Source organism: Sinocyclocheilus grahami, unplaced genomic scaffold, assembly GCF_001515645.1.
Source record: "Sinocyclocheilus grahami isolate Dianchi unplaced genomic scaffold, SAMN03320097.WGS_v1.1 scaffold279.1, whole genome shotgun sequence".
Taxonomy (NCBI): Eukaryota; Metazoa; Chordata; class Actinopteri; order Cypriniformes; family Cyprinidae; genus Sinocyclocheilus; species Sinocyclocheilus grahami.
The window spans coordinates 1,001,071-1,017,237 of record NW_015505458.1 but is presented as its reverse complement, the minus strand read 5'-3'; the positions used below and the strand labels follow the sequence as shown (position 1 = coordinate 1,017,237).

Sequence of the window (16,167 nt, the reverse complement as noted above, 5' to 3'; positions counted from 1 at the left end):
ATGAATCCAATCGAACTTATATTAAAAATTGTCTTTGATCTTTCAAGCTCTTTAATGCCACTCAGCGGGTGTTGCATGCATCAGTCCAAAAGAAGTTAAATAAAAAGCACCCATCCATTAAAAAAAAAAAAGTGTCTCACACGGCTCCGGGGGGTGAACAAAGGCCTCCTGTATCAAATCGATGCGTATCGATTGGACATGCGCCCGAAGCTCAAAGTGTAATTTGTTTGTCCGTTTTGGAGATTTTTTATCGAAATAAAAAAATTAAATTAGCTTAATAAACCGCCACAGGTCTAAAGTGTAAGCAGATGTTTGAATGTTTAGTTCTCTCTTCTATCATAATTAAACAGGGCTTTCATGTTGCGCATGCTGAAGATCCTCCACATGGGCGCGATCTCGCTTCTGAATTGCAAATAGCAAAAATGCATCATAGACAAATGTTTGAAAAACAGCTGGCGACTCTGGTGAGATAGAATTTGCAAGATAATGTATATATAGCAATAATAAATGTATGCGTGTTTTATAAATTTTTCCAGTACCGATAGCAGAACCGTTAACGTCAGAGCTTATTGATACTCCGGTCTTTCATAATTTAGCCCCGGGTCCGATTAAATACCGGGTTTCGGTACCTATCCCTAGTAATTTGTGGACTAATTTTCATTTTTGGGTGAACTAACCCTTCAATATCTGCGTTTTACTACATTACTACTTAATGCAATCTGCGTAAAAATAACTGTCGGTCAGTGGAGCAAAGCTTTGTTTTGCGCTCCAGGTGGGTGGTCCTATAAGGATGTGACGTCACGTGAAAACTATCAATAGCACCATTTCAAAACAAAGATAACAGTAAATATATAAAGCAGATATTTTTGCCTTCGGAATTATTTCTTCCTTTCTTAAGATAATAATACTTAAAAATCACACTTTCACAGAAAGCTATAGTCCATATTTTACATAACATTACCCTCCAACACAAAACCCTTTTTCTGACAATGTTAAAGGGATAGTTAACCCAAAATGACAAATCGGCTAGGGTTGTGCAAATAATTGTAATACAGTTTCAATTTCTGCCTTCAACGATTGTGAAAATACAATAATCAAGATAAAAACGATTATTGCGCCCCATTCCGCTCTCTTTCCAGCGGTGACTTTCGCTCCTCCATAAAAGCCCAATTTCAGGTGCAAATCAGAAAAATCATGCAACGTGACTTTTGCAAAATGGGACGTGCTTGATTTATTTAAGTTGATGTATTCATGTTTTTAAAAACGTGAAAAAGAACTAGCGCTGTTCCGAATAAGGAATAAGACTCTGTACTGTATCATGCAAAATACATATTTAGTTGTGTGTGTTGTGTTCGCTCCGTGCAGCTTGTAGGTCTCTGTCTAACCGGCTAACAGCAATATCTGTTTGCTCGCAATTGTCTAGAAATTTGGGGTGTAATGGTACGCGTATCGTATACCGAACGGTTCACAGGCAAATTCCAATTTAGGGATAGGGATGATCACTTCCATTTGGAATTTGCCCGTGAACCGTTCGGTACACGATACGCGTACTGTTACACCCCTACTAGAAAAGTGTCGATGAATAGTGAATGTTCGTCGTTGTTATTACCTGGAGCAATACGTTGGTGTACAAAGTGCTTTATCAATTCGTTTCTGCATTGGGCTAACGCATATACCAGGGGTGGCGAACGTCGGTCCTGGAGAGCCGCAGCCCTGCAGAGTTTTGCTTCAACCCTAATCAAACACACCTGAACAAGCTAATCAAGGTCTGAAGGGTTACTAGAAAGCTACAGGCAGGTGAGTTTTAATTAGGGTTGGAGCTGAACTCTGCAGGGTTGCGGCTCTCCAGGACCGGAGTTCGCCACCCCTGGCATATACCATGGCTGTTTGGGTGTTTACCACCAAGCTGTGGGCTAAGTAATGGTGAGGGGTGTTCCGTTATTGACATGAGCTGACATGACCAATCACAACAGACTGGGTCATCAGACCAATCACCGCAGTTTAGCATCACGCAAAGGAGGGGTTTGGAAAAATGAATCGTTGAATGAACCATTTGTAAGTCGTTGAGCAAAAAAAGGAAAAAATTAAATGCATATTATAAGACAATGAAAGTGTTTTTTGACCTTGCATGCATGTCAACCTGTTGTTGGGGACTCCCAAAACCAAAATATGAACCTTTCATAACTCATAATAGGGGCACTTTAAAGTTTTGGTCATATGGCCCACTCATAATCGTGTTAAATAATCGGGATTACAATATTTACCAAAATAATCGTCAGGGTTGCACATAAGTAGGGATGTGCCGATCCGATATTCATGTTGGGTATCGGCTCCGATAGTGCCATTTTTCTCAGATCGGGTATCGGTCAGAGAGCCGATCCAAATCCAAAATTTTTTTTTTTTCCCCCCGATTGTGCGAATTATTCTGTGTTACTTCTGAAGCCATACGATAGCTTAATGTGAGCTACATATGAATATTTAAGTCCTTACATAAAAGTTCACACAAACTCTTTCCTCCGCTGTGGCTGTCACTCATTCGTTCAGCCTTTAAAGTTTAAACCCTGGTCGCGTTCGGTTACAGCAGTCAGCTCGGTAAAGCTCTCTCCAAGATCATTCTGTGTTCCCATTATACTTGATTTGTAAATACATGTCTATGATTTTGCAAAAAGGACTTTATCTTCTTGCCGGAGTTTAATGTTTTGTTACTTGCTACCAGGGATGTGCCGATCCGATATTCATGTTGGGTATCGGCTCCGATAGTGCCATTTTTCTCAGATCGGGTATCGGTCAGAGAGAGCCGATCCAAATCCAATAAATTTTTTTCCCCCCCCGATTGTGCGAATTATTCTGTGTTACTTCTGAAGCCATACGATAGCTCAATGTGAGCTACATATGAATATTTAAGTCCTTACATAAAAGTTCACACAAACTCTTTCCTCCGCTGTGGCTGTCACTCATTCGTTCAGCCTTTAAAGTTTAAACCCTGGTCGCGTTCGGTTACAGCAGTCAGCTCGGTAAAGCTCTCTCCAAGATCATTCTGTGTTCCCATTATACTTGATTTGTAAATACATGTCTATGATTTTGCAAAAAGGACTTTATCTTCTTGCCGGAGTTTAATGTTTTGTTACTTGCTACCGGGTGTCTGTGAGAACAAAACACGGGCGTAGAAAAGACTATAAATAGTTTTTAACGTGCACAGTAACTGAAATTTAAAGGCTCAATAACTGTGCGCACATTGTAAGCGCTTCGTGCTCATAGACTGTCAACCCTCTACATTGAGAGTAAATCACTCGCATATGCGACTAAATCTTCACTCTGGGCGACTAAATGATGTCTAATATTAGCCAATGGCTAATCAATTCTCAGATTTTACTCGCCAGTGTGTGAGTTAGAGGCTGAGTATATGATTAGCACAGATATATTTTCACTCACAGAACACTGACTGACCACTGAATGAAAGACTACCATGATTATCCATGAAGACCTCACCAAATGGCTGTTTCACAATGAAATAGGATTTTGGGCCAGCACCTATCAAATAGCATATTTGCAAATAGCCAACGGCATTTAGTTCACATCACAGTCACAAACAAGATCTGCTATTGCTAGTCAAAAGGGCCTTTCGCACCGCTTTAGTTCCAGAACTAAATGTACAGTACTAAAGTACTGGGACGATTTTGCGCGAACTATTTCCACGCATTTGGCCAATCAATGTCTACTTGCGTCACGATTAGTACCAGTTGTGCTGGTTAGACCCTGCTCCGGAGTAGGAGCTAATTTGGTTCTCGAAAAAGGCAGTCCGGTACTAAAATCGCTCCCAGTTCCGGCGGTGCGAAAACGCCAAAAAGTGGGTAGTTCCAGTTAGTTCTGGTACTATGAAAAGGTTCCCGTGGTGCGAAAGGCCCTAAAGACCGGTGGTATTAGAGAAAGGGGAATTAATATTTTAAGAAATAAATTCAGTAACAAAAACCTGGATACAGCATCAGTGCAGAATCAATGAGCTCACATTCACTGTACAGTCCTGTTCATCTGCCACTGCTCAGACAAATACACAGTCCCACACTAAACTCACACCTTTGGTTGAGAGGTTTCAGAGCCACTGCACCTTACACACTTTCAGACAATAAAGACAACAAGAATCTTTTTTTTATGTAAACCTATGTACTAACATCAAAAAATAAGTACAATCAATGTACTTATTGTGTTCATATTGTACTGCAAAACACTTTTGCTGCTATTGTGGTGGGACACGGGTAAGGTTAGGGACCGGTTTGGTGGTGTGGGCAGGTTTAAGGGTGGGTTAAAGGGGTCATATGATGCGATTTCAAGTTTTCCTTTCTCTTTGGAGTGTTACAAGCTGATTGTGCATAGATAAGATCCCTGAAGTTGCAAAGACTAAAGTCTCAAAACCAAAGAGATATTCTTTATCAAAGTTAAGACTCTGCCACGCCCCCCTAAAACGGCTCGTTCTAACACGCCCCCACATATCTACCTCACTATGTGGAAATATTAGCATAATGCCGCCCAAATGTTCACGCAAAGAAAGAAGGCGTGGTTTCAGTAACCGCAGTGTTGAAGCAGCATGTCAGGGAGACGCTGTGTGTTTCTAGGCGAAAGCAAAAGCACTTTATTTGGCCTTCCGAAAGTAGATGCATTTAGGAATCTTTAAGATGACTTACAACAGAACAGCAATGCATTTTATAGACGACCGTTTCGTGAACCTAGGAGAGGAGGTAATTCTGACTTTGCTACGAAAATCTGGCTCTTCTGAATCATCTACTGTTTTGTTATTAGCTTAAGTGTTAGAGAGAGAGAGAGAGAGAGAGAGGCAGGGTCACAGTGGAGTCAGCTGTCTTAACCGTGGCTTGTGTACTGCAAACACATACCAGCTTCATCACTGTGTCTGTCACGAGACTCTGTTCCCCTTTCAGGCTCTGTCTTTACATTTATTTTGAAAGATGAAGCTCGCGATTATGGTAAGGGGCGTTACATTTCCGACGAGTGCTTGCGGTGTTCGGCCAATCACAATGCACTGGGTCAGCTGGCCAATCAGAGCAGACCGCGCTTGTCGGAAGGAGGGACTTTGTAGAAAACTACGCGTTTGAGAGAGGCAGGGCATATAGGACCTACAATAATGTACAGTATTTGAAAAATAATGTGTTTTTTGAACATTAAAGCATGTCAACATATTCTGTTACACCAAACACACAAAATAATGATCTTTAAAAAAAGCATCATATGACCCCTTTAAGGTGTAGGGGATGGGGATGGGTCAACTCAGCACAGTGTAATTATAAATGTAACTAGAGAAATTAATTACAGATGTAATTACATGCAGGTATTTTAAAAATATAAGTACAATGCAAAAACATGCAAGTACACAATAAGTGCAATGTATCAAATTATTAATTTAAATGTAACAAGGCCACCAAATATAAAGTGGGATGAAACCTTTAAGAAAGCATAAAATGAACAATCAATATGAATGGACGGAGAATTCCTCTGATAAATGCTAAATCTTGTGAAGTGGTGCTTCCACCTCTGCCTATCATTCTGCATAATTTGTGGCATTTGACTATATATTCAGAAATGCCTGTGGTTTAGAGGTACACATGAAAAGTTATTTTATTCATGCTGAAAATTGTTTCGATGTCAAAAAATTGCACTGTATACATTATTTCCCTAAACATTAGGCATGAGTTATAAAACGTTTTCCCCCCAAAAAGGCAGATGTGGGTTGAAATGTATCAGTGAGAGAGAGTAAAACGGCTAATACAGATACACTATTTGCTGGATGTTATTATGAGTTATAAAATTAAGATTTCCCCACAAAATGGCATGTACTGTAAAGTGTTTCAGATGCATTGAGGTAAACTGCAAGAAAAATGAATATTAATTCTATACAGTTGACGTTTGTTTGTTACATTTAAATATTCAGAATATAAAAGCATGTTTGTTTGTTTTCTGTTTGTTAAATGCATACGTTTACAATAAAGTTGCCAAAATACTGTAATTTCATTAACATGTGGCAGCAGGAATCCTACAACAAAAATATAATTAGATGTAGGAGTTTTACTTTTCATTTATCCTTGCACAGAGGACCTAAATAAATAAATAAATCAGTTTACACCTCACTGGATTTAAAAATATAACTAAAAGTACTTTATTAGGCCGTTCCTGAAATGCTACTTCCTTTCTTACAAGTCACTTTGAGATGAAGGCAAAGCAGCAGAACACTGAAGAGCAGATGGCATCGGTGTTGACAACAAAAGTATTCTCATCAATGATTTAGCAGGTTTGGCGCCTTTATCATAAATGCACTCGTTTAGTCAGACAGCATTGTGGAAATATTGAAAAATGCCACTACATCAAAACAACAGCACGAGTGTGGAGAATTACAGGGCAATGAAAGTGACAGGGGCTGTTCTGAGCTGTGCCCGCGGTTCAGGAAGAAAACAAGTGGGCGTGGCTCTCTGAGTCCGTCATATCGCGCTGCTTCCTTGCTGATTGGCTAGCCAGCTTCCACCGTTTCCAGGAAACATCTCCGAGCGCCGGAGCTTCACGTCTACCTCTGTGCCCATATAAGGGAGTAACACGTCTTCGTGACTTCTTGAAGCGCTAGATGGACTCCAGTGGCTTTAAAGTGCGCATTCGCGGCTATTTCACGGATGTAGTTTGAAAGTGGCGGTCAGAGGCGGTTTTGGACACGCTCTTACCCCGCTTGCTCCGTTCGGTTTGTTGTTCCGATCACTCAGAGAGAAACTGCCGGTGTAGAGCTGCCACCTGGTGGACAGTGGGGGGACTGCAGCGGTGAGCTCGAGACTGACATTTAGTGGTCGAGGCCTTTAGGTGCAAATTGCTCAGTGCAATAGACGCTAGTGTCAGAAATGATCTATTTTATTCTTAGGGGCCAGTGTTGGGGGTAACGCATTACAAGTAACGCGAGTTACATACTCGGATTACTTTTTTCAAGTAACTAGTAAAGTAACGCATTACTTTTTAATTTACAAGAGAATATCTGTCACTTTTTTTTTTTTCAATGTAGATTGACAGCTCTCCTGTCCCCATGTTGAGAGAAATCAGATGTTAATGTTGTTCTAAAATAAATATGAATATGCATTAATTAAACTCACAACAAAAAAAACACACAGATTCAGTATTCCTCAAAATGAATAAAAATAATGCAACTCTGAATCTGACACAAACCTGCAATAATTAAATGTTAAACGACACAAATATTCTTTATGTATTTAATCCCATTCTATTAACCAATGTCTTTGCTTCTGACCTTCGATGATCCAGTTCAACCGTACTAATCAGCACAAATTACACAAACGTGTCTTTTTTTATTGCTGAAGTGTGTTGAAATTTCTTCTTCTGTATTCTACTGTACGGATGTAAATGTACATTTCCTTCAGCCTGAGGCTTATTCAGTTCACTTTTGGTGTGAAAAGGCTTTTATATTTGCCAAAAATAAAACTTTTTTTTATTTTAAAAACAAACAAGCCCTGTCCAGATTTAAAAAGTAACGTAATGCATTACTTTCCATAAAAAGTAACTATGTAATTAGTTACTTTTTTATGGAGTAACACAGTATTGTAACGCATTACTTTTAAAAGTTACTTTCCCCAACACTGTTAGGGCCAATATTTGCCTCTAGATTTTATTTTTGTGGGGACATTTTATAAAGCTCTTTCTTTCAGATATTTCATGTAGCTTTAAAAAAATGTGCAAGCTATTATAACATACATTTATATAAACGCATTTTTAATGATTAAAAAAAAAAAACTAATCTGACAGCCACATGCTGTTTAGAAGCACTTACTAACCCCATAAAACATAACACAATATAATGAAATGTATAAAGTGAAATACATGAATTGGTAAACAGGCAGAAATTATGACAAGAATTGTGTTCTGCTGTAAGCATAACAGCTTTTAGCCTCACTTTCCAGTTTATGAATTTTAAAACTGACCGATGAAACCGAAGAGAAAAGATCCACTGTGAAGTCCAATTTTATTGTCATTGCAATGGATGAAAAAAAAATTATTAAAAAGGAATTACAACAACAGAAAAGTATCGGAAGAAAAACTAATTTGGACTGGTGAAGTTTAAATTAACCTTGATTAAAAGTCTCAAGCAATTAGTTTATACGAAATAAATTAAAGATCAAATATAAGGTGTAAAACATGATTGTCAAAATATTAAACAATGAAAATGTTCATAAAAAGTAGTCCACATAAAGGCACTATGGTGATTAACATGAATCCGAGACTGTATTTGGGGGAAGCAGCTAAAAGGATTCAAGATGTCGTATTCTGCAATACGTAGTATTCTAAATTACGTAGTGTGTCCCTCTGCCTTCATCAAAACCAAACACATCTATGTACAGCTTGTTATTTTGAAATCTTAATGAAAAAATAAAAATATAATTTTATCATAGTTTAGTACATCTACATATATATACACAGCTTAAATTTTACACATCTATGTGCAATATTAGGAATGATTACATTCTGCCACTTTCAATAAGCATCAGCTTTTTTTTTTTCTAGGCATTGTAGGTCTTGATCTTCTGCGTGATGGCGGCACAGCAGATGGGACACTTGTTCAGGGGTTCTGAGCATTTCTGACAGGTGACCAGGTGTCCACATGGAATGAAGACAATGTTAATGTCACTGTCCATGCAGACTTTACACAGTTTCTCCCTCTGGAGGTTCTCAAGTTTCGTCATGGGGTCCTCTGTAGAAAATATGAAAGAAACAAACGTAACATTAAAACAACATCAAAACACAGTGATTCTCTGCTTATTTATTTAATTATATTTATCTTATTTTATGAAGTTTGAAAGCTGTCAATCAGTCAATCTCCATATATCTTTACGTTTATATATATATAAAAAATGTTGGAATTCACTTAATACATTTAAATTAAAAAGTACCTTGCATACAAATCAGACTTTCAAAAAGAAAAAGAACTTGCCAGCTTTCTCGGGTATGATACTGGCACTGAGGTCTTGAATAAGGGCCTCTACCGAAGCATAACCCTCAGTGTTCTGACGTAGTTTCTGCAGAATGCTGCGCTCCACTTTGATGGGGTCAAAACCCATATCTACAGCCTTTTGTGCAATCTTTGACTGGAGGACTTTCTGTGCTGCTGAACACAAAGTAGAAATCAAATATCTTGAGAAGACGGGATGTTTCCAAAGATATTGCAGACAGCAGTTATAAAAACTATGATTATGGCTTCATTGGATTTGAAAGTAAATAAACCCCAGAAAAGCTTACCTTCCTCGTGACTTGAAAAGCCATTCTGACTTGATCTCTGTAACGGCAAATTACAAACATGTAAGACTACATATAGCGCACACTATTTATATCGGAATAAAAGGATTGTGTTTATTATTAATTCTATCCATTCAACACATTGTTAAGTACACATAATTGTGTAAAGCAATGACTCACTGAATGGTCTCCTTTTGGATTTCTCAGCTGCACGCTGTTGACATATTCTCCTCCTTTTTCTGCCAGAAGGAAACTGCAGCTGGGGGTCAATTATAATACTTTCACAATTAGACACCACATTTTTCACCATGGTTAATGCTTGCCTCACATGATCAATATTACAATTTTACTGATAAATATTATAGATTTGATAGTTTTTATATTTAGGTATCAGGAAGGATTAAGGACAGTTCAATCAAAAGGCAAGATTTTTAAAGTATGAATTCAGAATGACTTCAACTTTAGTCCATTCCTCACACTGTATGAAGCGATTTTCTTTAGGGACACACAATATATCAGTAGTACCAGCTCAAGTTATCAGATAATATTAGGGTCTATAATTAGTCTGTTTCGGTTGATATTGGATATTAATGTACACAAAGTTAATTGAAACAAATAATTGATTAATACTTAAAATGCTATCTTTAGTGAATCTTAAAATCAAAACCCTATTATGTAGAGTATGAAAATGGATATTATCATCAACTAAAAACATTAAAAAATTGTTACGTGACAAAAATGAAGCTTAAAGAAAAATATTAAAAACTAATTTTAGTTTAGTTTAACTTGAAGTACTAAACTAAAAATGAATGTAAAAATAAAAACTATATAGACAAAAAAAAAAAATCACAAAAACGCAAAATTACTAAAAATGCTTAACTAAAATGAAATTGAAAATATAAATGTATTTATTCACTTTTTAACACCATGCCAGCAACAAGGCTATTTTCATAAAATGTAATTTAAAACATTAACAAAAATAGTAGATCAATGATACTAAAATAATTCTTGTACATTATATATGCCCAAATTCACATTTAAATGACTGATTCATAGTTTAGTGTTTTACCTTTATATATATAAATAAAGGTAAAAAGGTGTATTAAGTGTTTTTTATATATATATATATATATATATATATATATATATATATATCTGTGTATAATTTTTCAGTCTTAAAATATTTTCCTTAACCCTTGTATGGTCTTCGGTCATTTCTGACCGGAGAATTTTACATTTTGAATTTTTAAGAATCGTAGCTTCACCAGAATGGTACGAAACTTGGTGACTTTTATGGCACTTGGTATGTGAACACAAAAAAAATCCAGGGCATGATTCGAAAAAGCTAAGTGGTCATAAAATAAATTGTCACACTCATGGTCTTCGGTCAAATACAGAACAAAATACAGAACATTTTTATGCGTAATACAACACTATAAAATTGTATAGAATTATTCTATTCTACTTATTCTGCTGTAACAACATTCACATTCATACAGTCACTGTATGCAATAGAGCAGTCTGAATATTAAGTTAAATTCTGCAGTGAACATGCAAATGTACCTCAATGTTTCAATGTATACGAAAAAACAATTCACCCTGGATAGTGCCTGGCATGCTGCTCCCAAGGGTCTTCATCAGGCCTCCACCCCTTCAGTCCTCCTCCACATCTGAAGCAGAGCACACGGTCCTGTTCTCCTATATGACCAAACACCACAACAGTTTGTTCACTGTCTTCCAACAAAGTTGCAAGGATGACATTTTTAAAAGCCAAAACCTGGAAACAAGTTAGCATTTTAACACTTTCTGTGTGTATGCATGCATACATATATACATATATATATATATACACACACATACATACATACATACATACATGCTATATGAGAGATAATTAGTTTATCCGGTATAAATAACTGAATAAGCTTGGAGAAACATAACAGTAGTTACCACTGCTGTAGAAACCAGCTCTGGCCAGTCTCTCAGGGTCTATGGGATGCTGTCTGCCTCTGAAGCTTTCAAGACGCTCCTCAAAAGTCTCCAAAGAGGCTCTCTGACCATTCACCCTGGGACTAGGTGTTGTCAGAGGCACATTGCCCACATCGTGGCCCAAGATGAAGAAGCAGTTTGGGTAGTGCTTTGCATGTTCACCCCAGGCTTCATCGCCTGGCTCCCATCCTGCCAGCTGCTGCCCACAACAGAAGCACCTCACGGTGTCATATGGTCCTAAGAAATACATCCCTGCTGCCGCCAGGTCTTCGGGTTGAACTGGAGCGTCTGCAGGCCACTCACTGAAAGTATTCAGCCGAGCTTCCTCGCTCTTCATGTGTGGCACATTGGGATAAATGGTCTGATCCACCACCTCTCCCGTGCGGAGCTGGAACTCCATGGCTTCGGCCTCTTCGTTGTAAGCAGGGCTTCGAATGAGGTCGGAGGCTCTCAAACCATGAGCACAGCTGAGGAACTTGCAGCTGGGAGATGCTTGCTGATGTCTCATCAGTGGGGTATCCCCTCTGTTCCAGTCCTCCACTGTCGCATGGCAGCTAAAACAGCGCACCTGGTCTGCCTGACCTGTAAAATAAAAGCCTGCCCGGGCCAGGCGCTCGGCTGAAAATTCTTCAGTACGGGGGAAGTGCTGGAAGGAACTCACACGATTAGGCATGGATGACCATGCATCATCAGCTTCAATTTCACCATCTTGACTTGAGCGTGCCATTATTGCTTGTAACAATGTCTGTTAAAAAAAAGAAAAAACAGTGTCAATTAAATACAAATATTAGCATTAGCAGTCAAAAGGTTGGAATAATTAAGAAATAAGTCTCTTATGCTGACAAAGGCTACATTTATTTGATGAAAAATACAGTAGAACGGCAATACTGTAAAAATCATATAACAGTGTCACATGATCCTTCAGAAATCATTCTAATATACTGATTCGTTGCTCAATGTTTTCAACATTAATAATAAGAAATGTTTCTTGAGCAACAAACCAGCATATTAGAATGATTTCTGAAGGATCATGTGACACTGAAGACTTTCGTAATGATGCTGAAAATTCAGCTTTGAATCACAGGCAGAAATTACATTTTAAAAATTTAATTGTAATATTTCACAATATTACTGCCGTTTATCATCAAATAAATGCAGTTCATAGTAGACATTTCATAAAAAACAAATAATAAAAAAATATGCCACACCTTCTAAAGAAAATAGAACACCACCAACAAAAATATAACCAATAAATTGTTAAGGCTGGCTGTTAGTTTGCTGACGTGCTTGCTCAGATCAATAAGATCAGACAAGTTTGAGCAGTAATACTGGCTGTTGTGTAATTATTGCAAAGTTTTCAAAATCATTATCTCGTTTAGAAACACTTAAGGAGGAGGTCATGTGTCATTTCCACGACAACGGTCATAGTGAACCTGATGGGCTGATCAGAACATTCCACAGCTTCCGTGAAACCGCCTGCGTGTGTTTGGTTCACACAGGTTTGTGCATGATTCATATCCAGCACTGACACACACTCGATGGATTTCTACGGTCCTGAACTAGGAATGCAACGCTAGGAATGTTTTTAAAAGAATCCAAAAATGCTATCCGGGAGTTGTTCAGAGTTGCTGTCACTTTAAGAGTCAGAGGCGTTGTCAGTCACATGCGAACAGCGCCTCCAGCATGTGTTGCGTGATTCAAATTTAACATCCACCCTGCCTGCTTCCCACTGCTCAAGAACATTTAGAAACCGCTTCATCTGGCCCGACTACACTGACATAGACATAGCTTAATCATGTGGTTGTACATCATGGACATTACAAATTAAATGTCTTCTGTAACTTTAACTGTAACAAGTGGAATGAATGGGCCTCATGTCGACAGCTCTTGACAATCAATCATATTATCGTACCTTTCTACGCAAAAGATGTCCTGCCCCAGTGTTGCCAACTGGGGTATTTCCGCTGGCTGTTTTCATGTCTGCGGGATGAAGCGACAGCAATAACGTGATATCTAGCCCCTGGAATGCGAGGGGAACCCCGACCGAAAAAGAAAAAAAACCCCTGGAATTTTACTACCCGAAAACGATTTTTATCGGGGGACCCCCTCGAAACGCGGTTGGGCTAGTTTTGAGTAACAGACAGGATTTAACATCTTGCTTCCCACTGCTCAAGAACATTTAGAAACCGCTTCATCTGGCCCGACTACACTGACATAGACATAGCTTAATCATGTGGTTGTACATCATGGACATTACAAATTAAATGTCTTCTGTAACTTTAACTGTAACAAGTGGAATGACTGGGCCTCATGTCGACAGCTCTTGACAATCAATCATATTATCGTACCTTTCTACGCAAAAGATGTCCTGCCCCAGTGTTGCCAACTGGGGTATTTCCGCTGGCTGTTTTCATGTCTGCGGGATGAAGCGACAGCAATAACGTGATATCTAGCCCCTGGAATGCGAGGGGAACCCCGACCGAAAAAGAAAAAAACCCCTGGAATTTTACTACCCGAAAACGATTTTTATCGGGGGACCCCCTCGAAACGCGGTTGGGCTAGTTTTGAGTAACAGACAGGTTTGTTTTTAAAACCTGGCAACCCTGTGACCTACCCAAAGTTTCTAGGAAACTTGCAGGACTTTTTATTCTGCTAATGTCATTTTATAGCTTGGCATTAGTAAATTACACTTAAGAAGCATTGAAATAACTTTCCATCCTAAATTACGACTTTCTTTAAATCTAATGTACGACATATCATAACATATAAATACAATCTCCATAATATAATAAGGAGCTTTCACGATGCTCAACCTGCCCTGATAATATTTCACACAAAGGCAAGGGTTTTTTTCTGTTTTCCCTGCTAATGACAGAAGGGATACATTTTTTTTTTTTACAACAAATGCATTGTATACATCCAAACACACACACACTAATACTACTACATAAGATATTTTGTAAATTTCCTACAGTAAATATATCAAAACTTAATTTTGTATTAGTAATATGCATTGCTAAGAACTTCATTTGGACAAATTTAAAGCCAATTTTTTTTTTCACCCTCAGATTCCAGATTTTCATTTTAGTTGCATCTCAGCCAAATATTGTCCCATCCTAACAAACATACATCAATAAGTTTCTAGGAAACTTGCAGGACTTTTTATTCTGCTAATGTCATTTTATAGCTTGGCATTAGTAAATTACACTTAAGAAGCATTGAAATAACTTTCCATCCTAAATTACGACTTTCTTTAAATCTAATGTACGACATATCATAACATATAAATACAATCTCCATAATATAATAAGGAGCTTTCACGATGCTCAACCTGCCCTGTTAATATTTCACACAAAGACAAGGGATTTTTTTTTCTGTTTTCCCTGCTAATGACAGAAGGGATACATTTTTTTTTTTTTTACAACAAATGCATTGTATACATCCAAACACACACACACTAATACTACTACATAAGATATTTTGTAAATTTCCTACAGTAAATATATCAAAACTTAATTTTGTATTAGTAATATGCATTGCTAAGAACTTCATTTGGACAAATTTAAAGCCAATTTTTTTTTTCACCCTCAGATTCCAGATTTTCATTTTAGTTGCATCTCAGCCAAATATTGTCCCATCCTAACAAACATACATCAATAGAAAGCGTATTTATTCAGCTTTCAGATTATGTATAAATCTCAATTTTAAAAAAATTGACTCTTTGGTTTTGTGGTCCAGGGACATATATATATATACAAGCTTACGCTGTAAAAGGAGGGTTACTAACAGCAAAGATCTGCATGTGTACCTCATGGCACTCAACGGTTTCGGTTTGACAGGCCGTGTGCTACACACTGGATTGGAAAGCTTTCACTTTTCTCCATTTGCGATAAACATCAGCACGATGAAGGCAGGCAAAACATTCAAAAGGAGGCCGCATCAGAGAGCACAGTCGGACTTTGACCTTAACCTGACTATCAGGCAGTTAGGATTAAATACAGCGCACTAGCGTTAGCTTTAGCTAACAGTCCGCGATGCTATAAACCTTTACGTCTGCTTACCTTCGGTGAGGAAACGCGTTATTATCAACTTCAGGGACTCTTTGGTTTTGTGGTCCAGGGACATTTACGCTGTAAAAGGAGGGTTACTAACAGCAAAGATCTGCATGTGTACCTCATGGCACTCAACGGTTTCGGTTTGACAGGCCGTGTGCTACACACTGGATTGGAAAGCTTTCACTTTTCTCCATTTGCGATAAACATCAGCACGATGAAGGCAGGCAAAACATTCAAAAGGAGGCCGCATCAGAGAGCACAGTCGGACTTTGACCTTAACCTGACTATCAGGCAGTTAGGATTAAATACAGCGCACTAGCGTTAGCTTTAGCTAACAGTCCGCGATGCTATAAACCTTTACGTCTGCTTACCTTCGGTGAGGAAACGCGTTATTATCAACTTCAGTACTTGAAAGACGACAAGCTTCTCTCCGTTCTGCCCTTGGACGAAGCAAATAAACGAACACTAAGCAACGCAGAGGGTGGAAAACATTTAAATACGTCGTGTTGTGACACCCAAACTGGAATTTACTATGGGCGAAGACCTGGAACATGAATATTAATTAAGTAATGTGACGTCCGTATATCTTATTGGCTGGTGCTGTTTCATGAATATTAAATAAAGCGGGGCTCTCCAGTACAAATTCCAAGCAACCTTAAAATGATTAATTTAATATTCATGAGCTAAACCTTTGCAATAGTAAGATTCGTAATTTTCGTCATGAAAGTGGACAGTGGTTCGGAAATTTGGCAATTTGATTTCGCTTTCTCTACCCGCTTGCAGGGATTTTTCTATCGTGTTATAAGAAAGCCCACCACATTTTTCATTATCCCCTAAA

General features: G+C 38.2%; 1 protein-coding gene across 3 annotated transcripts; it reads right to left on the bottom strand.

Moving 5' to 3' along the window:
- Positions 1–8,046: 8,046 nt before the first annotated feature.
- Positions 8,047–15,867, bottom strand: xiap (X-linked inhibitor of apoptosis). 3 transcript variants are annotated; one of them, XM_016291953.1, is made up of 7 exons: positions 15,336–15,369; positions 11,236–12,019; positions 10,884–10,983; positions 9,466–9,544; positions 9,289–9,325; positions 8,984–9,157; positions 8,047–8,743 (listed from the first exon to the last, which is right to left on the bottom strand). In XM_016291953.1, the coding sequence occupies exons 2-7, from the start codon at positions 11,999–12,001 to the stop codon at positions 8,553–8,555; spliced, it is 1,347 nt and encodes a 448-aa protein (XP_016147439.1). In that variant the 5' UTR covers positions 12,002–12,019; positions 15,336–15,369; the 3' UTR covers positions 8,047–8,552. The 3 variants fall into 3 exon arrangements, with proteins under 3 accessions (XP_016147439.1, XP_016147438.1, XP_016147440.1); XM_016291952.1 differs by lacking the exon at positions 15,336–15,369 and adding an exon at positions 15,701–15,867 and having other exon boundaries at positions 8,048–8,743; XM_016291954.1 differs by lacking the exon at positions 15,336–15,369 and adding an exon at positions 15,701–15,867 and having other exon boundaries at positions 8,049–8,743; positions 8,984–9,154.
- Between the last annotated feature and the right edge of the window lie 300 nt (positions 15,868–16,167).